At 37.5% G+C, this 14,087-nt stretch overlaps 1 protein-coding gene across 1 annotated transcript in view; it reads right to left on the bottom strand.

The window, feature by feature from the left end:
• LOC132378174 (protein bassoon-like) overlaps window positions 1-14,087 on the bottom strand; it is a 487,211-nt gene that overhangs the window by 452,233 nt on the left and 20,891 nt on the right. The window contains exon 2 of the mRNA XM_059944909.1: window positions 11,975-12,362. Coding sequence (XP_059800892.1) covers window positions 11,975-12,362 — 388 coding nt within the window. The remainder of the gene's footprint in view (window positions 1-11,974; window positions 12,363-14,087) is intronic.

Below are 14,087 nucleotides of genomic sequence, written 5' to 3'. Positions count from 1 at the left end.
GCAAATTATTGTCTATAGGGTTTCTTTTATGTCTAGAATTATGGTTCAATGTTACACTACAATAAATGGATTTCACCTCAGCGCTAACACACCACTATATTTCCCTTATCCCATAACCTTTAACACTCTTGACTATGAGGTATCTGCCATTCCCGATGGAAGTGCTTACTGTATATAGTGACATCTGCTGGAAATGGGAATATCCAAGAAGAATATAATCCAGTTGTTCTTGTAAAATACTGCATTATTCAAAATTTTGGCCATCTGAAATATTGGCACATGGATACTTTCCATGCAACCTACTAATACTGATTAATTTCAGCAACAGCTGCCTATTAAATTCAGCCATATTTCTATTGCATTGATCATTCAGAAGCTAATTTCAGTTTCATTTTACAGCTATTTACCAATTATGAGGCTTATGATACTACAGTCTTTTGTAAAATGCAGTGCTAAGACCAAAACAAAGTTGTCCTCTTAAAAATTTATCTGCAGGAAGATAGGTTTTAAAAATGATAGCATTCACATATAATTGGTAATATTGAGTACAATTTGGAGACTGTAAAGGTTTAAATAATTATTGACTTTCCTGTGGGGGTGTGCCTGATTTTGACTGTTGAAAGTTGCTTCCATTGTGATTGGCTAGTTTAGAAACTGCAACTGCCTTTCCCATTGGATTCCCATTTCAAATACCCTGGGTATAAAAAATAGCATGTGTAAGGGGCTTGCTTTCTCTACCTTTGTTTAAGGCAAGGATGCACTTGATGATTGGTAAGTTATGCCTTGTGCGCACTTTTAACAAGTATGTTTGTTGAATATTCAGCTTTCTAGTGTCTGAAACTTGGGGAACCTGAATGTTTGGTCAAATTTTTACTGTTTGTAAATAAATGATTAACATACCTATTTGAAGTCAGTGCATTACCTGTCTCACTTGCTGGACCCGTGAACTTGATTCAACATTACATTTGGCTCTGCTGTGAGCAGGGTCTGGCTTTTTGAGCAGAAATCCATTTCTTTGAAAGGTTATTTAAAAGAGAGGACCCTCCATTTGAGAGATGTAGAATCCCAGGGTGGACAGATAGTAGGGCAAGCTTTGGCAGTCTCACTAACTTACTGTGACTTAGCTGGTGACGAGAGGGTGTACAGGAATGGTGCTGCAGTAACAACCTGACACTCAACGTCAGTAAGACAGAAGAGCTGATTGTGGACTTCAGGAAGGGCAAGACACAAACCAATCCTCAGAGAAGAATCAGAAGTGGAGAGAGTGAGCAGTTTCAAGTTCCGGGTGTTAAGATCTCTGAGGATCTGAGCTGGTCCCAACATATCGATGTAGTTATAAAGAAGGCAAGACAGTGACTATACTTCATTATGAGCTTGAAGATATTGGGCATGTCAACAAATACACTCAAAAACTTGTACAGATGTACCATGGAGAGCATTCTGAGGGGGGAGGGGGCTACTACACAGGACCAAAAGAAGCTGCAGAGGGTTGTAAATCTAGTCAGCTCCATCTTGAGTACTAGCCTAAAAAGTACCCAGGACATCCTCAAGGAGCAGTGTCTTAGAAAAGTCCATTATTACGGACCTCCAGCACCCAGGGCATGCCCTTTTCTCACTGTTACCATCAGGTAGGAGGTACAAAAGCCTGAAAGCACACAACCAGTGATTCAGGGACAGCTTCTTCCCCTCTGCCATCCAATTGCTAAATGGGCACTTGTGAACCCTTGGACACTAACTCACTTTTTTAAATATAGTTTTTTGCATATTATAAATCTATTCAACATACATATACTGTAATTGATTTACTTATTTATTGATATTTTTTCTCTGCTATATTATGTATTACATTGAACTGCTGTTAACAAATTTCACGTCACATGCCAGTGACAATAAACCTGATTCTGATTACTGATGGGTTATGGAATGCCAGTAGATTGTCAGACCAGTCAGATTTTGCCAGGACTGAAATGGGACATCACTTTGTTTCCATACTGAAATCATTGTGTTTTCCCAGTAGGAAAGATAACCGCTGGGATGCTGTCTGGCTGTTTGCAGTGATCGTAAGACATCAGTGTAAAATTAAAGTTGGTCTTAAAAATGAATTGGAGGACTTCAGTCAGCGCTACATTATTCTGAGCGAATCACTCTTGATGGGTCAGAGTAGGGCTACAAAGTTAGGAGATACGGATATACAGATAGCTTGTCAGCTAATGAATTTACAGCTCTTAGGGGCCACGCATGGAGCTAGTTAGCAATCAGATCCCGTTAAGGTTCAAGCCATGGTGGGGTGGGGCAATAATCCGAATGTGGGGCCGGGAGATGGGACCGTCTGGTTGGATAATGAAAATAAGGAAGAGAGGGTAGCGGTGCCAAATAGATTTTATCTGGCACTCATTCTACAGATTCTTCCGAAATCTAAATGAACATTTGGAAATAAATGATAACAACTTTCTCAGGAGTTATAGAAGGTTCTAATAATGAAGCAATGAATGATAACTCATTTACCACTGTAAATGATAAAAGTAACTGCAAAGAGACAAAGAAGAAGAATGTGCTTCCAGCATGTTCTGCTCAATTACTCAGATAATATCGGAACTCCATTTCACACAATTTCAAGTCCCAACAACACTAAAGCCTAATATCTTGCCCAGAATCATTGGAGTTCTCACAGAAAGCCTCAGGAGAACCTTCAGCCAAATACCCAATGTCAGCAGATTAGTAGCTGGCATACAATATTCTGAATTGGAGGAGAATTCATCCTGTTGGAGCAATTCTCTTGTTCACCACCGTACTCAGAACATTCAATAACAATTGACTCAAGGGCCTCCATTTATTTACCAGTGGCAGTGATGCTTCAAATAAGTATACCTACTGTATCTCCTTCATAGCCTTCAAAGCATCCCGACTATGCAATGTCCAAGTTATTTAGATCCACTGAAAATCATACATGGAATTGCCATCAATCAACACTTGATAATCAGGAGCACTGTCTAGTCCAGGGATTCAAAGACTACACACAAGCTACTGAACCAAATGGTCTAGCCTCAACTCCGAAAATCTAATACACGCACAGATACAGAGCAAAATGTTAACAATGCTTCTCTCGCCACAAATGCGGTAACTCAAATGTATTCTGCATTTTTTGTTTCAATTCAACATCCCAGCATTAGCTGTATTTTGAATTTATATTAAATGAGACCCAAGTGGTTAATTTAATGAACAACACAGGAAGCTTAACTGATTAGTTTCCATAAAATCATGCTGGTTGGAATTTTGATATCATCTAAAAGCACAACTCCACAAATACCAAATACATCAACAAAATATCAAAATAAATCAACTATTATTTTCCCAATGACTAATCTCACTAGAGAAGGTGTTAACTTGCACACATTTGCCTTCATTATATTGTCCAATGTAGTATTTGTCAAAGCCACTTTTAAAAGCCACATATCATCAAAACTTCTTATAGCTTAGCATCTCGAGAGAAACCATTTGGGCCAAACTGAATTAAGAACATGACACAACAGGGACAAACAAAATCCACAGTAAATTCCTTTAATTTAACAAATTAGTAACTTAGTGACACAGGAAATGAAGAGCAATGTATGCTAACAATGTGCGGTTTTTAACACCTGGATTAAAAAGTACTGTGATTGTATTCTATTCTACAAGCCTAGTATCTTAAAGTTTGCTATTTATGCCCCCTTAACACATGAAAATGACAGGCAATCATTATTTAAATGAAAAAATGATTAAGACGGATCACAAATGACAATTGGAGGATTCACTGGCAAGCTACATTAAAGGCAACAGATCGTTTTCAGAACTGAAAAACTGTGATGTTCAAATCTTTTTTATTTAGATACCAACTTCTCAAATAACACAGAAAATGAAATTAGACTGTCTTTCTAAATGGCTGTACACCAAGATTTATCTGCTATTATAGATCTGACATGTGCTTTCCCAAGGGGTTCTGGAAACAGTACAGTGGAAAATGTAAACCTTGTGACTCAGAAAAAAAAATGAACAAAGTGCTTGCTGAGCTGCACGTATCAACTCCAGGGCACCTGTGACCTGGCATGCAATCCATGTGTTAATAAAAATAAAAATTAGTGTATTTGGTTCATAAAATTAAATCTAAAGCAAACCTCAGCTGCAGCCAACACAAAAATGTGTAGAAATCATCATGTTATGATGCAAAAATTTAAAAGAGAAACTGTTGCTCAGAATGTAAGGACGTATTACCTATAATCATTTATTTAATTTCAACTCAGCCAAACAATGAAACATATTTTTCAATATCAATCTCAATTCAACAGCTATATAATTAATCTTCTCCCCCATTTATTACTTGTAGTCAACTTGATGATAAACAAGCTTTCTGATAGAGAATGTTTCCAGAGTTTTGGTTTCTAAGGAATTAATTTGGAAAAGTCATAACTGGAGTCTGCAGCAATTCACATCAGATAATGCTGCTTTTTCTTCCCTCAACAGAATAAACTGCAATATTAACCATTTCTCAGTAATTTCATCAATCCAGAAATTTAAAGAGGAATAAGTCAATTGTGCACCCTAAGAAAGGAATTTCTCATCAGGTCTCATGGAATGCTGCTGTTCACGATGCAACACTAAACTGGGGTTAGGTTGCTCAGATCACAAAATGTCACCATTTTACTCCCTTGCAACTTAAATATTTCCAGTACACTGCCACATTAGAACACAAGTCATGCTACATAATCTTTCGAACTCTTCACCCCAATCCTGTACCAAAACACTTTTATTTCCTATAATCCATTCCCTCTCTAAATCAACATTTGGTATGGCAGTATCTGCATCTCCAACACACTTTTTCTGTCAGTGCCTGATCCCAACCCCCAACTATTAATAATACAGTGTCCAGCTCTGGCACTCCTACCCATATCAGCCACAGCTTTGCAACAGAACTTCATAGCTTGAATAGTCCAGCCATTTAGTAACTCCAAATTGACTCTTACTGACTGAACAAATGTTTTCAGTGTTTCATCTCTACCTCTCCTCAGCCTCAAGAAACTAAGAAATGTCTATCAGATTGAAGCACTACAAAAGCATGATCTGCATTGATAATACTTCCATTGCTAGATCATTATTTTCACACAATCAGGAAACAGTAAGGAATTAATTATTTTATGTCTCTCCTCACAGGAGGAGCGAGTCTCCGGGAAATGGTAGAAAATAACAAATCTAGAATAAATGGGGAGAATGGAAAAATAGTATTGGAGAAACTAAATGGTATTTAAAGACAAGAAAAATCACCTGGAGCAGTTTCCTAATTTAGTTGATGCACCAGTTGTCAGTTTCTTAAATTGTTCATGACTCTCACTAACTGAAATATGGTAAGACAATCCCAATATTAAACGAGGGAGACCAAAAATAATACTACAGTTTAGTCTGCTATCGGATGTGAGAAAATACCAAAATCAATTATTAAGGAGGGAGCAGAACTAGAATCAGATTTATTATGTCATGAATTCTGTTGTTTTACAGCAGCAATACAATGCAATACATAATAAAAAAAACTACAAATAACAATTAGAAAATAGGACTTAGCAGAAGCAAGTGATTTGCAAAAGGGAAACCATCTTTAATAATATACTAAAACTATTTGAGATTATAACTAGTACAATAGGCAAGAGGCAGCTGTAAGCATGGTGAATAATATTTTTAAGTCCTTTAATAACATGTCATACATCAGATTCTTAAACAAACATAGCAGAGGATTGATTATTGAAAAAAATACTAAGAATCAAATGTTTTGAGATTAATATTGAGAAGCTGGAACCACTGGGGCGTAAAAGGGATTTGGGTTAAGAGGACGATAGGCAAACTCTTATGTTTACTATTATTGAACTAAATGTCAATACAGGTTGCAACGAGAATTCAGAAATGTTTCCAAAGAACATGGGGTTAGTACAGGTAAGTGGCACTAACACTGAGTGATCAGCTATGATCTTAATAAATGGAAAAGCACACAACTGATTGATCAGACTGCTCCTGTTTGTATTCCTTACATTACATCCTCATAGCAGCTATAAATATAGTGGCAAACAGACTAATTTCCAAGCTTAAAAGTCTACAACTAAGACAAACTCACAGTTCTATCAACTATTTTTGGGGAAAAATTATTTTGCTGTGATACGCAGGCAAGTAGCTTGAAATCAATCAAGAACTAAATGGATCTAAATGGGTGGCACGAATCGCTGAAATGAATGATAGCTGTGAAGACTGAAATAACTTCCAGAAGCCTTATATCCTATCAATTTAGAGAATTCCATTACCCTCTATCAATCATTCATCTTTTCTTCAGAAATGCAGTCCATCGCACAAAATAACCTCATTCAGCATCTGCAACAGAATTCTGTTTAGGTGTTCAGTTGACAACGGTGTAATGGAATAGCAGTGTAACAAATGTAATCTTAAAATATAGTTCTAAGGTGCTATTCAGTGCCTACAATATGGAGGACAACCCACTTCACTTCTGGTATTGACTACTGAAATAATTGGCATGTTTCATGCAATCCCTGGGATAGATGAGAATTGCTCATACATTCTGAGATAAACCAAGGCGTTCTTTTAATTACGTACTCAAGTCAACCATTAGCATTCAGTAAAAACATGCCCCTCACACATTATATACAAAATCTCACAACAAAGTTTGCCATCACCAAAATGCAGAATTTTATATAAAAAGAACATCTGCAATATCTATTGTAAACAGTAAGCATCACAATTATTTGCTACTTCAACAATGCTTCCAAAAACTTCAAATTTCTACCACCGAGAATCATAAGGGTAATGCCTGCACATACTCCTTCCAATGTGTGCAACTTAACTTGGAAAATATAATTTCTTCATAGTTGGTAGGTTTAATACCGGAGGTTTCTTGGGCAAAATTGTGCGGAAAGTCTTGATCAGAAAGGGTGCCATGGTTCATGGCTGGCTATCACTACCACCTTAAGGCAGGTAGAGATGACCATTAAGTGCTGTACGTAACTGTAAAAAGTACCATGTGACATGTGGCATTTATCATCTAATTCTGGCCTACTTTAACGGCCATCACAAAATAAACTACTATGGCCCCCAAAAGACTAGCTAAAGAAGGATCAGCCAACAATCTTTATGTCTCAGCTGACTCCTCCATGCTCAGCTCTATCTATATTAAATCGTGAGGCTGGCATTTACCACAAATCTTCTATCTCAATTTTTTTTTAGTTAGCAGAAACACAGTTTGACAGCAGGGACAATCTTTTCTTTAAAACTTTCTCATATGGATTTGATGTTCTGAAAACTCAAAGTTACGATAATATTTTGATTTACACTACTCGAAAAGTTTAGCTATCACAAACCAGTTTCCTTGGTGCTAAACTGTTGCCACTTATCTTGTGAGGCAGATTGATTGACAACAAAGCAACAGCTCATCTTTAAATCTTGTGTATCTATTTGCTGACATGATAATTTTGTAAGCAAAATTTCTGTCTGTGTGCCTCACTGATGTTAGGGGATATATAACACTCTTCAAAAATATGTTTTTAAGAAAATAGTTACAAGAAATAGGGTTCATTGGAAATTGCTGACTATTTCCCCTGAGTCTGGATCACTTCTGCTTTTCCTGAATGGGCCTCAGGAAGAAATTTATCAATTTTGATACCAAAGTGGACTTAAAGGGCAAATAAAAAATACAATGTGCAATTGTCTTGGCTGTCCCTGTTTAAGAGCCAGTAGACTTGAGGCCTCGAAGCATGCAGGTGTGAAGAGTAAGGTCACAAATTTCCTGCCAGCTGATTGATGATGTCACTAATTTATTACACTGGACTGACAGGGGACCACATTCCAATGCTGCTGAGTTCATTTACATGGACAGAAACTGATGCAAGAGTCTAGTGATTTTAATGGAATTTGACTTGCCCAAAATGGTTCCTACTTTAAGTGTTTGAATGATACATTATTTAGATTTAACGCTGATGTCTAAAAACTTTGCAAGTTATTAAATACTTTAGTTTGACAGATGCATTAGTCTGGGGAGTGTCTGATCCATCTGTCAAGCCGTCTTCATTTATGTGCAGGGCTTCAACAGATATTGACACAAGATTGGATTTATAACCAGTAGGCCTTGCACTGCAGACACCATCCCTTGGAGGATAATGATAGTTTTAGCGAAGAAGTTGCTGCATGAAAATTCAGAAATGGCAAGTATGAGATCATTGGGCAGACAAACAGTTTAGCACAGCCAGACACCTCTGGGCCATTATTTCCACAAACTCTCCTCCGTCACAGACATACCCAACCAATGCTTTAAATTTCCAATACAGAATTAAGCAGAAATAAACATTAAATGGGTAAAAGGTTAAGAAAATAAGACATTTGGAGGCATTCAAGATGAATTACTAATTTCAACTCTCCAGTACAAGGATCAAGAATTTGAAACATGTTTAGCAGGGTGTCAAGCTTGCCCGATGCAAGGATGAAATATGCCTTCTTTTGTTAATCATTAAAATATAAAAAAGAAAAAAATACTGATCATACCTAACTCTTCAATTCTTTTAAAGTTAAAACTTAACAAGACAGGCGGAAGGAAACCAAAAATATCATATATAAAACTTACCATTTATCATCAACTCATTATATATTTGTAATCTTAATACAGATTAAAATGCAATACATTTTTCTGTGGAAAGCATCTGTGAGTCACAAGCTGCCTGCACATAGAAAAAAACTTTATTAAATTCTACCAAAGCAACTCAGATCTTCCAGATAAATCTGCAATAAAATTCCTTCTGATTTTCAATGCCACTGAAGAGAACAGGAATAAACAGTACTGATGATAGTTCAGTGAGAGAATTGATGATGTTTTGTAAGAACTCCATTTACACAGTCAACGGTGTAAATTATGATGCCATTTTACACTTCAAAGAGGAGACTGCAATTAGTTTTTAATATCTTCAAAAATAACTGCTCTGTTGTAAAAGCCTATGAGAATGTCCTCAATGTTCAAAATATAATGTCAGCTTCTTTCTTCCATCTATCCCCACCCCAAAATTTCAGTATGAGCAAAACACAACGGTGGTTGATAAATATTTTAAATTCAAGCCTCTGAAAATTGTATATATAAAAAAATCTGAACTTTTACACAGTAAATTGAGTGGCAAGATAAATAAAAGACACTTGGATTTTCTTTTAGTTTATACTCCAGGGATTATCTAGTTTTTTTGTACTCAACATGCAACTTCTAACATTTCTTATTGCCACAGAGAAAACTCACCCACTAATGACTACTTGAGCAAAGTAGCAGAGAGCTGCACAGTCATATCCTGACTTAAAACACTACCTTGAGCAATGGATATAAAAAAAAATCAAATTCAGATGTGGATAACATGCCTCTAGTTTAAAAGAAATATTTCAAAATATTTTTCAAATGAGACTAGTTGACACTATAGAGATTGAGGGATTAAGATCCTTTGATTTAATACATAGTGTAATACATTTTTTCTCTATTATGTATTGCATTATACTGCTGCTGAAAAGACAACAAATTTCATGACAAACTGTATGCTAATTTAAACACAATTCTGACTGTGTGTTCATTAGATTCCAGACATACAGTAATTATGTTGCTCATCTTGGTGACCGTGGAACAAGAAGTGTACGTAATAAATAACAGCTCCATGTGACCACTAAGAAAATCCATACCTTTTGACACAGCTTTTGTTTTTCACTCTCTTCCCCCCACCCCCCCCCCGCCCCCATTTTCCTTAATCAAGGAAATCTGGTTTTGTTCTTGGCACATCAACCAGATAAGCAACTACATTCGAAAACTAATGGCCTCAAGAGTTCATAACGCAACTCATACAGTAGTTTGGTAGTTTGAGCACTCCGGTCTCTTCCGAAAGATGTACCTGTTGGTAGGTTAATTGGTCATTGTAAATTGTTCTATGATTAGGCCAAGATTAAATTGGAGAAATTCTGGGCAACATGGCTCAAAGAGCCAGAAATGCTTACTCTGTGTTGTATCACAATAAATAAATGAGAATATTTTCACATAAAAAGCAGAAAGGCTATTTAAGCCATTGAGCCTTCTCTACCATTCGTGGTCTATGACCTAACATAACACGTACTCCTCTAATTGATAATTCCTTAATGATTTTCAATTCACAATTTAAAATTAAAACTGCTTCAAAAAGTTCTGAACTTTCCATGAAGGATGTTTTGTAAAGTCATAACTGAAGTGGCTACTCCTAAATTTCCCAGAGGAAATAGTTTCTATTGTTACGTATCCCGTAACTGGATAACTTACCAGCAAAGATAGAGAGGTCTGTTGAAGTCTGTTGTCACTATTTTCAAACGTTTTTATTTATAAAGGGACACAAAAGTAGGGTTAATACATACATTCAGATAGTGCACATCGTCAATATTCAATCTAAAGCGCAGGTATAGTAATAATCATCATTAAGAAGTGAGCTCTGCTGGTGTCTAGGGGTTAATAGATTGTCCGTTGGAAATATAAAAGTCACTCTGAAAGTCTGCAGGCCTCAGCCCTTTGAGAATCGCTGGGTTTTGCGTGGGGCGACCGAGAGAGAGAGATTGGGGGGGAGAAGAGAAAGAACTTGCCGAGTTTTGATGAATCTTCAGTGAAATCGGGGGAGCGTTGGTTTCCTCTCCCCGATGTTAGTTAAAAGCGGTTTTCTGTGATTCCAGCCACAAATTCCAATCCCGGAATCTAACGCATGTGGCTTCCTTCAGAATGGCTTCCCGCTGCTGCGGGATCACTCTCTCGTGTCCTCTGGGTGCGTCTAAGGGGCTGTCCCCCTGAGACTCTCCTTTATACTTCCTCACGGGGTCGCAGGTATCAATCAGGTTGGGATGATGCAATCTCTCTCTCAACCAGCCCACCTTGCCCGAGGGCTTTTCACGTGGTCTCCATGAGACAATAGTTGCTGGCATCTTATTCTGTATCCCTGGTGGGACGTGCAATTTTTCACGTTTCTCTCTCTCTCACTTCCTGGGTCTACTGACCCCCCCCCCCCCCAACGGGTGCTCTTGCGATTCTCGCAAAGGAGGGGGCTGGGATCATAACACTATCTTCTTTATTTCCCTTAATATCTTCAAAAAGCCTTGGCCAAATTCATGAATTGGATGTCTCATTTTGGTAATTACCTTAGCCAACTTTTAAAAGGTCAGAGCAAGAACATGTCTGCAACCAACAATGGGCTCCATTTACATTGTAAAAAGCTGCCCCAAGCACATCGGAATACACTGTTTTTTTTAACATGTGATAGTATATTTATAATTAAGTATTTTAAAAAAATCAAGTTTATTTAGCTTTTGTTACATCTCATCTAATTTTAGCATTTACGCAATTCAGCACTTTACTGGAGCTATGAGGACTTCGGTATAACTCCCACAGAAGTCTTAACTCCTTTTTGCATTTGCTAATCACACCCTCAAGCCCCTGCTGTCTTCTTACTTTGAATACATCAAGTCTCTTTACTGAATTGATTATATCCTTAATCACCAAGGCAACACCTCCCACATCTTCTCAATTTCCTTGTTAAATCCTTAACATCCGAGCTACAAATGGAACCACCTAATTTCATGCTGTTTTCTGCAGTTCACTGCACCTGTTAACCAACTTCTATTTCAAACATTGAGAAAGTTCATTTTAAACATTGTTACATTCTCCGTCTGATATGCAAAACAGTCTAAATTGCTATGATCAATCACAGAATATTGATCTTCATGTGATGGTTTTTTGGAAGAAATTCTGGGTAGAACTTATGCTTTCTAAATCTATTACTGTTTGAGTGAAGGTTCAAGACAAATGAGAATTAAATAATCAATCTCATAACCACATCTAGTAAAGAAAAGCAATCAATATTAAATGAGAATGCTTAAAGTGATTCTAATACAAATTAAAATAGTTCAAAGTATCAAAACTCACCTCTGTAATGTCAGGATTTGGGTTAAATCCACACTGTTTGCATACTACTGATCGACACTGAGTGCAAGTATTGAAGTTTGGCTGATTTGGAGAAGAGTTCAGCTCTGTAGTTGCACATACTGGACACAGAGTACTGCTAGGCAGTGGAGCTATCTGTGGTACTGAATAAGGGGAGGTTGGAGCACTTCCTCTATCTGGGGATACAGAATGGGATCTTTCTGTTCTTTTCATATTTGGGTCAACCTGAAGAGTCCTTATCTGTTCTTGTTGTAGAGATTGTGCAGAAAGACCTTGATTTTGCATTCTTCGAGCACTTTCATTGTTGGGAATAGTCTGCTGGAAGGTCTCAATTTTCCCATCAGGCTGACCAAGCTGACGTGGTCTTGCACTGTAAAAATGAAAGTCAAGTTTCAATCCAATTATTATAATTAGTGAAGCCATAAGCAATTCAACAATAAAAAAAAATCTCCAACTTTGAGTGCCTGCTATCAATGCAGGTACAGCAGAGATAATACCAGAAAACTGATTCAATGTATTAATGCCAATTGATCCAACTCTCCTGCCTACTTTGTGGTGGCTCATTTCAGCTGAATAAAAATATCAACCTTAACTACTGATACTTCAGGGTCAAAAGTAATTCAAGATAAAAGTAAACCAACTACCTAGATGTTTTACAAATACTTGCATTATTGTGATATTGGCCTGGGTATACAGTCGTAATAGGACATGTTAGTCATCACCATAAAGTGGCAATATATGGAAAATAAAACATGCAGTCAAATAGAAAATTTATGACAATAATAGAAATTCTTTGCTTCTATGCAGAAAGTAGTATTGCATCTTTCTGCAGTATAATTTTCAGAAATCAATCTTCTGACCAAAAATTCATAAAGTTACAAATTAATCTTAAAAGTTATAAATACTTTCTAAATGGCACACTAAACCTTAAATATCATTTAGCAACTTCTTTAACTCTGAAAAAGTGGACTAATTTCTTCACACCAATTCCAAAATATAAATTACAATAATTTAGATTTTGCATTCAACTGAGCATTTATATCTATTTTTCCCATTTTGCATGTTAAAATGTTTGAAGTGTTTTACCTTTTCCTTTTACTGCCTGTGATCATCTATTCAGCCAGCTTGATGGCATCTCAGCTGCTGACTGGCTCCCAGCAGCAACCAAAATGGAGCAGCCATGTAAAAATTTAACAGATTTATGTGGCTACGCTTTCTTTGATGTTATTTTGCCTTGAAGCCAATTAGCAGCTTCCATTCACTTCATTCAACAGGTGACAGACTGATGAGGAGAAATTAAGATTCAAGAAGAGTCGTACTCATGGAATTTAGAAGGAAAAGGCAATTTGATTGGCATATGCAAAAGTAAAGGGGAAGATGCCAGAATAAGGTGGGGAGGGGAAGGAGGACAAGTGAAAAGGTGATTGGTGAAGTCAGGTGGGCGGATGGGGGCAGGGGGATAAAAGAAGCAAGAAGCTGGGAGGTGGTAAGTAGAACGGGAAAAGGGTTTGGGAAGGAATCTGTTAGGAGCAGAGTAGATCTTGCGAGAAGGAGGAGGAGGAGGAGGAGGAGGCACCAGAGGGAAGTGATAGGCAGAAAAGCGAAGAGGCCAGAGTAGGGAAAAGAAGAGGGATGGCAGAGGGGAAAAAGTTACCGGAAGTTGGAGGAATCGATATTTATGTCACCAGGTTAGAGACAACCTATTAGGAACACGAGGCGTTGCTCCTCCAACCTGAGAGTGGCCTCATCATGGCAGAAGAGAAGACCATGGACTGACATGTAGAGTTGCAAAGGAGATAGTAATTGAAATGTTTGGCGAGGCCACATCATGAGTACAGATGCAGTGGATGACCCCAACATATTTGTAGGTGAAGTGTTCCATCACCGGGAAGAACCTTTCAGGGCCCTAAATGGAGATGAGGGAGGTGGCAAATTGAGAGTTGTAGAATTCCTGCCACTTGCAGGAATAAGTGCTGTGAGGGAGCACATCTTCACCTTCCTCCCACTCCCCACATGCATCGCTTCCTCCTTAATTTCCTTATCCATTCATCCTTCCCCATTAATATCCCTCCAAGCAGCAGAAGTGCTACACCTG

This window comes from Hypanus sabinus, chromosome 19, assembly GCF_030144855.1.
Source record: "Hypanus sabinus isolate sHypSab1 chromosome 19, sHypSab1.hap1, whole genome shotgun sequence".
Lineage (NCBI taxonomy): Eukaryota > Metazoa > Chordata > Chondrichthyes > Myliobatiformes > Dasyatidae > Hypanus > Hypanus sabinus.
Note: the sequence above shows the minus strand (reverse complement) of the source record. Positions and strands in the feature narration are given on the sequence as shown.